Source organism: Polypterus senegalus, chromosome 8 (genome assembly GCF_016835505.1).
Source record: "Polypterus senegalus isolate Bchr_013 chromosome 8, ASM1683550v1, whole genome shotgun sequence".
NCBI lineage: Eukaryota > Metazoa > Chordata > Cladistia > Polypteriformes > Polypteridae > Polypterus > Polypterus senegalus.
In genome coordinates, this window is record NC_053161.1 from 169542118 (window position 1) to 169554139 (window position 12022).

The 12022-nt window shown below is 41.2% G+C and overlaps 1 protein-coding gene across 3 annotated transcripts in view; it reads right to left on the minus strand.

Annotated features, from left to right (window-relative positions):
* LOC120534490 (NACHT, LRR and PYD domains-containing protein 12-like) overlaps positions 1-12022 on the minus strand; it is a 146654-nt gene that overhangs the window by 38980 nt on the left and 95652 nt on the right. For all 3 annotated transcript variants that reach the window (XR_005634765.1, XM_039762089.1, XM_039762088.1), the window contains one exon: positions 11272-11448. Coding sequence is in view for 2 of the 3 variants with exons in the window: in XM_039762089.1 (XP_039618023.1) it covers positions 11272-11448 (177 nt within the window). In the remaining variant the exon portion in view is untranslated. The remainder of the gene's footprint in view (positions 1-11271; positions 11449-12022) is intronic.

A 12022-nucleotide genomic window follows, 5' to 3' on the forward strand; every position in this document is an offset into this window, starting at 1 on the left:
CTCCCTCTACAATTTCCAAATCCCTCAGTACCTCCTTAGTAGTTTCGTTTACCTCTGGGAGGTTATCCACTTGCTCACTTGTAAACACCTCAGAAAAATGTAAGTTTAGGGCATCTGCTATTTCATTGTCTGTATCTTTTAATTCCCCTTTACTATTCCTGATGAACTTGACCTCCTCCTTAACTGTTCTTTTACTACTAAAATACTGAAAGAATCTCTTGGGGTCTTCTTTCGCCTTATCTGCTATATTCCTCTCCAACTGTCTTTTAGCCTCTCTGATATCCTTCTTAATGGTTGCCCTCATGTTCTCATACGCTCTACGATTCTCTTTGCAGTCATTAGTCTTATATGCCTTATACAGCAGTTTTTTCCTTTGCAACTTCTTTTTTAAATCTTTATTAATCCATCGTGGAGTTTTTTAGTTTCCTATTACTTCCAAATTTAGGTATGTATCTGTCCTGCATTACATGTAAAACATTTTTAAACCTGTTCCACTGCTCCTCGACTGTCTCCACATTTAAAAGCTTATCCCAGTCTATCCTACTTAGACTTTGTCGCATCTGCTCAAAATTAGCCATACAAAGTTCAACTTAACAATTTTAGTCTTTGCATCTGTACTCTTACAAAATACTGAGAATTGTATTACATTATGGTCACTTGACCCTAGTGGTTCAATCACCTCTACACCCTCAATTCTATCCTGATTATTACAGAATACTAAATCCAGACAGGCTTCACCCCTTGTTGGTGCTTTAACATGCTGTGTTAAAAACAGTCGCTGATTACTTCTAAAACTCCTGCTCTTGTGCTCCTCCATCTGCAAGGTTATCCCAGTTAATATTTGGATAATTAAAGTCCCCCATGACTATAATATCCCCCTGTAAACTTGCCTTTTGATATTACTAAAAGATGTGTGTTGAAATTACTGTCTGAATTGGGTGGTCTATAACACACTCCTAAAATAAGACCTTTTTCCCTAATATTTTCCAGGCGAAGCCACATGTCCTCACTAAGATGGGGCTCATCATCCAACTGAAGATGACTTACATTTAAACCCTGTTTGGCATAAACAGCAACCCCACCTCCTTTTCTGTTCTGTCTATCCTTCCTAAAAAATGTGTATCCCTCTATGTTACACTCATCCCCATCTTTGTTATTTAGCCAGGTTTCCGTTATTGCTATAATATCATAATTATGCTCTGCTACATACAACTCCAACTCACTTACCTTATTTTTGATACTTCTAGCATTAAGGCAAGCTATTTTTAATGTGTTAATCCTTCTACATTTACGTGTTTGCTTAAAATTTACATTACTATGCATTTTATTTCTACACCATTGTTTGTTCTTCCATATATAGATCTAAATCTGGCCTGCCCCCCCATTCCCTAGTTTAAACAATCCTCGACTAGCCTACACATACGCCTCCCCAATACATTGGTGCCCCTCCGGTTCAGATGTAACCCGTCACGGTGGAACAGGTCCCATCTGTTCCAAAAGGAGTCCCAATGCCCCATAAACCTATACCCTTCTACCCTGCACCAAGATTTCTTTTGGTTAAACTGAAAAGGCTCAACTCTTTTAATCCTTTTTCATAATTCATGCCCTGTAGTCCTGGAATCAGCTGAGTCGCTCTTCTCTGGACCTTTTCTAGTGCTGCTATGTCCTTTTTGTAGTCCGGTGACCAAAACTGCACACAGTATTCCATATGAGGCTTCGCCAGGGCGCTATATAACTTAACATTCGATTAGCCTTCTTAATGGCTTCTGAACACTGTCTGGACACTGATAGTCTAGAGTCCACTATGACTCATTAATCCTTCTCATAAGGTGAACTTTTGATTTTCAGGCCTCCTATTGTGTATTCAAACCTAACACTTTTACTTTCTATGTGTAATACTTTACATTTAATGACATTAAACTTCATCTCCCACAAATCTGCTCGAGCCTGAGTGCTGCCCAGGTCCCTCTGTAATGATTTAACTGATTCCAAATTATCTGCCAATCCACCTATCTTGATATCATCTGCAAACTTAACCAGCCTGTTACTTATATTCCTATCTAAATCATTTATATATATTTAAAAAAGCAGCGGCCCTAGCACTGACCCCTGCTGCACACCACTCTTAACATCTCATCAGAATTGTCCGGTTCCTCGCAACATCACCCTCTGCTTCCTGTGTCTAAGCCAATTCTGCACCCATCTACAAACATCACCCTGAACTCCCACTTCTTTTAGTTTGATGTTCAGCTTTTCATGTGGCACCTTATCAAATGAGTTCTGAAAGTCCAGATATATAATCTCATCTGCTCCTCTTTGATCATACCCATTTGTTGCTTCCTCATAGAATTCCAGCATGTTAGTAAAACATGAGTTCCCTCATCTGAACCCATGCTGACTGTAAAGCTCCTGTTCTTGTCCTGTGTTACTCAGACTTATCCTTAATAATTCCTTCCATTAATTTCCCTGTGATGCACATTAGGCTTACTGGCCTATAGTTGCTTTGATCTGCCCAATCACCCTTTAATTGTAACAGGATAATATTTTCCTTTTTCCAGTGTTTCAGAATTTTCCCAGTTCACTGTGACTTCCTAAAAATATACGTCAAGGGTTTATAAATGTGCTTGCTAACTTCCTTAAGAAATTGAGTATACATATTATCTGGTCCTGGTGATTTGTTTGATTTAAACTTATTTCATCTAAACAGCACTTCTCCCTCTATAATTTCCAAATCACTCAGTACTTCCTTAGTAGTTCCTTTTTCCACTGGTTGGAGTTATCCACTTTCCCACACATGAAGACTTCAGAAGATTAGAGCATCTGCTATTCCACTGTTTGTATTTTTAATTCCCCTTTACTATTTCTGGTGCACTTCACCTCTTCCTTGACTGTTCTTTTACTACTGAAATACTGAAAGAATCTTTCATTTTATCTGCTCTATCCCTCTCTGACTTTTAGCCTCCGTAATATCCTTTTTAATAGCTGCCATCATGTTCTCATACACACTATGATTTATATTGGAGTTATTACTCTTATACGCCTTATTTGTCTCTTTTCTTCTTTTAGAACTTCTTATTTTAACTCTTCATTCACCAATTTCAGATTTTGGAATGTACCTATCCTGTTTTATATGTAAAACCTTTTTACACCGACTGTTTATCTCACTTAGACTTTTAGATAAACATACTGTGGTAGCAAACTGTCACTAATAATGTCTAAAAACTCCTGCTCTTGTGCTCCGTTATTTGTAAAGTTAATATTTGGATAGTTAATGTCCCCAGTGACTATAATATCCCCCTATAAACTTACCTTTTTAATATTACTAAAAAGATGTGTGTTGAAATTACTGTCTGCAATGGCTGGTCTAATAACACACTCCTAAAATAAGAACTCCTTAGCCTAAGGCTTTCCAGGCAAAGTTAGATGTCCTCACTAAGATGGTCCTCATCGTCCAACAGAAGAGGACTTGCATTTAAATTCTGTTTGACACAAACAGCAATCCCCTTTCGTTATATCCCTCCTAAAAATTCATATCCCTCTATGTTCTATTTATCATCATCTTTTTTATTTAGAGAGATTTCTGTTATTGCTATAAGATCATAATTATGCTCCTCTACATCCAACTCCAATTCACTTGTTTTATTTTTGATTATTCTAGCATTAAGGAAAGCTATTTTAAATGTGTTACTAATTTAACTTTAAACATTTAAATGTTGAGATTGTAATTTACATTACCATGCATTGTTATTTTTACACTATTGTTTCTTCCTCCGTGTATTGTTCTAAAACTGGCCTTTCCTAAATTCCCTGCCCTCCAATTCCCTATTTTAAACATTCCTCAACTAACTTACTCATAAGCCAACCTTAGTACAGCACATGCCCTTCCAGTTCAGATGTAACACCTCACAGCAGAGCAGGTCCCATCTGTTCCAAAAGGAGTCCCAGTGCCCTATAAACCTATTCCATTCTGTCCTACACTAAGATCTGAGTCAAGCATTAAGTCTTCTAATCTCTTCAGTCTTATCTGGAATAGGGTGTGGCACAGGCAGAACTTCAGACTACCTTGTTTCTGCTCCTCTGCCTGGCACCTAACTCTTTCAATTGGGATCACAGAACCAACAGACTGATTCATTCCTGCTTAGCCAAGAGCATGTAAGCTTTTTCATCGTGCTATCCCACCTGTGCATCCGGTAGGTAAGACATTGTACAAGATTCTCTGTCTCTTGAGCAAACCTGTGCTTCAACCCCACTAAAGACTGAGTCCTAAAGTATCACTACTTCTCTTTTTCTGGTTTTGAGGTGGTTCTTTGGTGCTCCTCATGCCTGCCTACCACCACAGAATCTTGAGAGATACTGCCCTGCTCCGCAGGGACCGGAAAACGTTTTGACAGTTCCAATTCTAGGGGTCGATGCCCCTGGACAGTTAGTACCCTTTGTCTTGTGACTGTGACCCACCTATCTCTACCTGTCAGGTCTGGAATTTCATCCCGAACAATCTCTCAAAATGCCATCATAGAAAACCAGCTCCTCAAAGCCATTCAATATCCAACAGGACTTTCATTGCATTGACTTCATTACTAACATTTGGCTTTACATTATTAAAGCTACTCATTTTGTTCCTTTAATTTAAATAATTTAACTTAAATTTTTAAAAAGTGATTGGATTTAAGAACTGATTCAGTTATTTTACTTTTTCTGGTCTCTTAAGCTCCTGTTGTCACACATGTGCGCATGGGAGGCAGTTAATGGGCTCAAGGGATTGTAATTACATGTCGGACCAGGGGGTGGCAGTGTTCAATAACCCTTTCTCCCTTTCCCCTGCAGACCAACTGAAGGAAATCCTGTCTGAGTCTACAGACATCACTTCCGGTTCCAGTCTCACTGGTATCACTTCCAATTCCGGTCCTACTGATATCACATCCTTCACCCACCTATATAAACAGCATCTGTAAGAATTATGCTGTAAGAATTATGTTTTTGGACTTTTCTAGCACCTTCAACACCATCCAACCTCTGCTCCTTAGGGACAAGCTGACAGAGATGGGAGTAGATTCATACCTGGTGGTATGGATTGTGGACAATCTTACAGACAGACCTCAGTATGTGCGTCTCGGGAACTGCAGGTCTGACATTGTGGTCAGCAACACAGGAGCGCCGCAGGGGACTGTACTTTCTCCAGTCCTGTTCAGCCAACATACATCGGACTTCCAATACAACTCGGAGTCCTGCCACGTGCAAAAGCTCGCTGATGACACTGCTATTGTAGGCTGCATCAGGAGCGGGCAGGAGGAGGAGTATAGGAAGCTAAACAAGGACTTTGTTAAATGGTGTGACTCAAACCACCTACAACTGAACACCAGCAAAACCAAGGAGATGGTGGTGGATTTTACGAGGCCCAGGCCCCTCATGGATCCCGTGATCATCAGAAGAGACTGTGTGCAGAGGGTACAGACCTATAAATACCTGGGAGTGCAGCTGGATGATAAACTGGACTGGACTGCCAATACTGATGCTCTGTGTAAGAAAGGTCAGAGCCGACTATACTTCCTTAGAAGGCTGGAGTCCTTCAGCATCTGCAATAAGATGCTGCAGATGTTCTACCAGATGGTTGTGGCGCCCTCTTCTACGCGGTGGTGTGCTGGGAGGCAGCATAAAGAAGAGGGACGCCTCACGCCTGGACAAACTGGTGAGGAAGGCAGGCTCTATGGTAGGCACAGAGCTTGACAGGTTGACATCCGTGGCTGAGCGACGGGCGCTGAGCAGGTTCCTGTCAATCATGGAGAATCCACTGCATCCAATGAACAGTGTCATCTCCAGGGAGAGGAGCAGCTTCAGCGACAGACTGCTGTCACTGTCCTGCTCCACTGACAGACTGAGGAGATCGTTCCCCCCCCCACACTATGTGACTCTTCAATTCCACCCGGGGGGGGGAAACACTAACATTATTCAAAGTTATTGCCTGTTTTTACCTGCATTTTTATTACTCTTTAATTTAATATTGTTTTCTGTATCAGTATGCTGCTACTGGATTATGTGAATTTCCCCTTGGGATTAATAAAGTATCTATCTATCTATCTATCTATCTATCTATCTATCTATCTATCTATCTATCTATCTATCTATCTATCTATCTATCTTGCCTCTGTTAATTCAGTTCTGTTGTGGACTCAGTCTTCAAAAAGACCTGTATTCTCATTTGCAGAAATTGTTTTCAAGTGTAAAGGGTGGCTACCCCAAACCTTTGTCTGTCTCTTTCGTTGTCTTTTCACAGTTGGCGTAGTCAGCAGGATTTGCTCCCAGGGTGAGCCAGGAGGAGGTCCTTAATATGATCTTGACGAATATGGCATCAGAACTCCAGACCCTGAAACTGCAGGTAGTATTCAGTACCTCACACAGCTCGCCAAGTCTGAGGCATGGGCTGCAGCATGTGTGGTTGTTCAACAGGACAAATGATGAGCTACATCCCAGGTATTGTTACCATTACATGAAAATGATGACATTGAATCTTATTTTTGGTTTTTGAATGAACAGCCACTAGGCACCATTGGGAGTGTACTCAATGGGCTAACATACTATGATCTCTCAGAGGGAAATGACGCTAATTATAACATCATTATGGCTGAGGTCTTAAAAAGGCATGGCATCTTCCCAAACCAGCAGACAAGAATCTGCTATGAGTGGAAGTTTGACCCAGAGTGGCCAATTCACTAGCAAGCTTTTGATTTGTGGTAAAAGACAGAGCAGTGGTTGAGGCCAGACGTTAAAGACTCTTGGAAGTCATAGAGCAGGTCACTTTCAACCTGCCCATAAGCACCGTCCACGATTATCTAGGCCAGCCAGTCCAGAGGCAACCTTAGAAAAATACAGCAGCTCTCATTGACACTGTAGCGTGACACAGAGCAGCTTCACAATCCAAGAGAGCAGAACGGTCTGCTTGCCAAACTCAGACTGAGTGCATCACTAACCAAGAGTCCATCCCCTGCATCACAGAGCCAGCAACAAGCACCAAGAACAAGTGTGTGGTACCTCCCCCACCACCCAAGCCCTGTTTCAAGTGCAGGGATGTAGGTCTGCGAGCTGGCACACACCCACCTCCTATGCGCCCACTTGAGTACAGAAAAAACCCTTGAGCACAAGCTCAGATTCTCTTGGCTGAGAATTAATGAGGAGGTTCAGTGCTTTTGTACTTCCTGACTGGAGTTTCAACTGCATCAAATTCCTAAGAAGGACCATGCTTCTCTAATCCCCATTCCACTAATTGACATTCCATTCAAACAAATTTGGGTTGACTTAGTAGGACCTCTAGAGCCCTCAGCTAGAGGACATAAGTATATCTTAGTCTTTCTCAATTACACTACCCGGTACTTGAAAGCTGTCATTCTAGGTACAGCTACCTCAAAAGTTATCTGATGGGAATTGGTAAGGGTCTTTGCGTGAGTCAGTATCCCCAAGGAAGTCTTAACAGACCAGAGGACATATTTTACCTCAGAGATGTTCAGGGAAATGGTCAAGTTGTTCAAGATGAAGCATTTAAAGACCTCTGTATATTATCTTCAAACCAATGGTCTAGTGGAGACATTTAACCAGACCCTCAAGCAGATGCTATGTAAGGTGGTCAGTGAAGATGGGAGAAATTGGGACCAGTTGCTCCTCTTCATTCTATTTGCATCTCAGAAATTTCCCAAGGCCTCTACCAGCTTCTTACTGTTTGAATTATCGTATGGGTGACAATCATGAAACATATTGAATATCCTTAAAAAAGGATGGGAGGAAGAGGCTCTCCTCTCCACAAATATATTGGAATATATTGCTCAATTACATGATAGATTTAGGAAAATTTGCCTATCCTAAAAGATTACATGGAAAAAGCGCAAGCAGCACAGGCCCATTATTATGACTAAGGTATGGTTCTTGGAAGTTCCACCCGGGGCATCATGTCATGGTCCTCGTCCCAATCTCCCACTCCAAATTATTTTCTCATTCTCAAGCCCCATACAAAAATAAGGAGTGGAAAGAGTTCATTGATAATCTGGTGAAACAGCCGAGAGAACGGGTATATCTTGTTCTCTCTTCACTTATCAAATGACCCTTAACTTTAGACCTGATATGATGCCCAAAGAACGATGGGAGCTGGAATCAGATATCCTGTCAGTTTATGAGGTGGTCAGTGAGAATCCAGGATGGATCTCTCTGGTGGTGCATGACATCGTGACAGAGCTTGGAGTGATCATCAGAGAATATCTATATCAACTCCCAAGTTGGAACTCAAAACAAGCACCTGCTGGACCTAGGCATATTAGAGAGGAGTCAAAGATCCTGCTCCAGTCCTATTGTCTTGCTTTCTAAGTCTGACTGAAGTTGGTTTTGAAGTGACTTCCGTTGGCTTAATCAGGTTTCACAGTTTAATGCTTACCTGATGCCGCAAGTGGATAACCTCCTTGAGTGACTCAGCAAAATTTTTAACCACACTTGACATAACGAAAGGGTACTGACAGGTTCCTTTAATGAATTCCACTAAAACTAAGACTGTGTTTAGCACCCCTAGTGGACACTGGAAGTATTGTGTTGTTCCATTTGGATTACATGGGGCAATGGCAACCTTCCAAATTCTGGTTGATAAAGTGCTTCGTCCCCATAATACCTATAGTGCTGCCTATCTGGATGACATCATCACATATTCCAGCACATGGAAGCATTACCTACTACAGGTACAAGCAGTGCTCCATTCACTTGGTAAAGCTGTTTTTTGAATTAATCAAAAAGAAATGCTTCTTTGGGTTAACCAAAACTAGATATTTAGGCTACCTGGTGGGCAGGGGTACCGAGAAGCCACAATGTTCCAAAACTGATGCCATCCTGAAGTGGCCCCATCTGAAAACAAAGCGGGAAATCCAAACCTTTCCCATTCTGGCAGGTTACTATTGTCAGTTTGTTTCCTGTTTTGCTGAGAGAGCAGAACCTTTGACAGATGTGACAAAGAAGAGGGCTCAGAATAATGTGTTATGGGATGATAAAGCAGAAGTTGTATTTAGTACCCTAAAGCAGGCCCTGATGTCAGCACCAGTATTAAAGGCTCCTAACCATTCTTTAATTTTTAATCTCCAGAAGGATTCTTATCTATAGGTCTCGGTGCCATGTTGAGCTAGGGCATCAATGGTGTTTAACACCTCAGCATGTTCCTGAGCTGGAAATTGCTGGAAGGGAAATCGAGTCTGTGGTGATAGAGCGGGAAGCTTGGAGATCAAATGGGCAATTACACAGCTGAGGTATTATCTCCTAGGATGTTTGTTCACCTTGATTGCTGACCATGCACCCTTGGAGTGGATGGCATTACACAAAGAGATGAACCTACGTCTCACAAGGTGATTTTTGGACCTGCAGCCTTACAAGTTTTCAATCATTCACTGTCTCCACTCCAATGCCGATGTTCTCCCTCAGGTTCACCACTTCTAGGTTCTGGTCACCTGTGGTGATTGTGTGACACACGTGCGCAGAGAGGCAACAGGCTAGAAGGATTGTAATTACATGCCGGACCAGGGGGAGGCAGTCTTCACTAACCCTTTCTCTCCCTTGCAGACCAACCAAAGGAAATCCCACCTGATTCTACGGATGTCACATCCATTTCCAGTCCTACTGAAATCACTTCCTCTAACCCTTCTATATAAACACCATCATGCCTCTGTTAACTCAGTTCTGTTGTGAACTCAGTCTGAAAAAGATGTGTATTCTCATTTGCAGCAATTGTTTTCAAGTATACAGAGTGGCTACCCCAAACCATTGTCTGTTTCTCTTGTCATCTTTTCACTTTGTAATATTCTCCTCTTCAACTGCCTGCTGTTTGTCTTTCTTTGAGGTTAACTTTACTTTTTTCTGCCTGTTCTCATAATTTTGCACTCATCTTATTCCTTACTTAAAAGCTCTCCACTCGCACCATTTGTATTCCTTCATATTGATGAACCCTTATGCCGTCACCCTCTTAATTACTCTACTTTACTGTTTTATACTTTTTACATACTTCCCCCATCTTACTATGGAAACTTGCCTACTGAATATCCACTGCTAGTTAATTTCTTACTGTCTTGTCTGCTCTTACAGCCGCCTGTGCCTCAGGGCTCTTTAATGCTCGTTGTCTGTCTATGTACCTTGGAGCTCCTCACCTTAACCGCTTTAAAGTCAGCTGCCTACCTTTATTTAAAATGAATACTTTCTTACTTATGAACGTGTATGGCCTTGCTTTCTTACTCTTCCTTATGCTTAGCTGTATCAGTGCTGTATAATGCCATTAATTAATGGCCATATAGTGATGACAAGAATATTCACATCTCAGGTCAGCCATTTGATTATCTGCTGACAATTCAGAAAATCCTAACTGATCAGTGCAGCACTGAAATGAGCCAAAAAGACTGGGGTTTAGATCTCTGATCACATCAGTGAGCCGCTGAGGAACACATGTACATAAAAAATATAATCATATTTTTCTTTTAAATGTCTCACAAGTGTGAATTATAAACACAAGAAGGCACCACTTCACACACTGGAGTATCTCAGTGACACATTCACCGAGGTCAGAATTCCTCATGGTTTCTGTGCATGTCAGCATATCAATACGTCCACTCACCAATTTGGTTTGATGTTTTGGTTGACCTGTGTCATATGTCTTGTTTTATTGTTCTTTCAGAAAGACATTTTCCTGTTCAGTCCACTTGTCTCTAATGATGCTGAGCTGTCTGTCTACCTGTGGTCACTTCCTGTGTCTCTCACTTTACTGGTCACAATGCCTTTAGTTCATATCCTGCCAGCTTCTTCTCCTTGTGATCTCCTTCCTCTCTCTGTGGCTGGCTGGTAATTTCTACTGCCTCTGCCCATTTTCATCTTATTTCATGTCTTCCTTTCTTATCTTGTTTCTGCTTCATTTGTCCCTAATTGCATTTGTCATTGTACCCTACTCCTGCCTGTCCCCTCAGTCCAGCTCTAACTGTCCACTCCTCTTTTTATGTGCTCACTCTGGTGCCTTATTCTGCCCTCTCACTGACTCTGTTTCTACTCTTTATTCTGTTTTAGTGACTTTTACAAACCTTATTGAGGACATTAGAGGAGTGTGAGGGAGGAAAGTGAGAATGGAGAACAAGGACAAGGATGGGGCATTCATCTCCAGACTCTGCAGTCTGTCCTGATTAAATGCAGCATTTGTGTTGTAGTTGTGGAATAGTCACAGCCATAAAGTCAGAGGAAATACAATTTATCCAAAAAACAAACTTGTTATTCACTCACCTCAGTTTCTCTACTTTACAGTTTTCACTCCTCAGCCCCTCACACAGCTGATCCACTGCAGAGTCTTTTATGCTGTTGTTTGTGCTCAGGTTCAATTCAGTCAGTTGTGAGTGTGAGGAAGAAAGGACTGAGGAGAGAGCTGAGCAACATGTTGAGGAGAGAGAACATAAGGACAAACTGTGAGGAAGAAGAGAGAGAGAAATAAGAACACAGAGACAGACAGGCAGACAGACAGATGCACAGACAAATGTAAATCACACAAACTTCCTATCAGTTATAAAAAGCCAAGCAAAATGACACCTTTTATTGGCTAACTAAAAAGATTACAATATGCAAGCTTTCGAGGCAACTCAGGCCCCTTCTTCAGGCAAGATGTAATCCAGAAAGTGGAGTACCCTGTGTTATTATACACACACTAGGACAAGAAACAACACTGGTAAATCTTTAAATGAAAAATCTTAAATGTAAAAAATTAATAGATTCCTTCAGGCTAAGATTAATTTAACAAGAGAGAGAAGAACAATGTATGGTCAAGATCTTTGGATAAGATAACGTCCAACAAAGTCCTTTGAAGTTTGTAATGAGTTTTTCAAAACAAAATGGGTCTGCAGACAGGTGGTCTGTGTCAGTCTGAGAGATGCAAACAGTCCTCATACCATGCTGTTTAGTAGTCAATCCTACTAAAAATAAACACAACAAGGATCCCCCATAAGTAAAAAAGTCTTAATTTTACAGCATTTCTATGATGAAA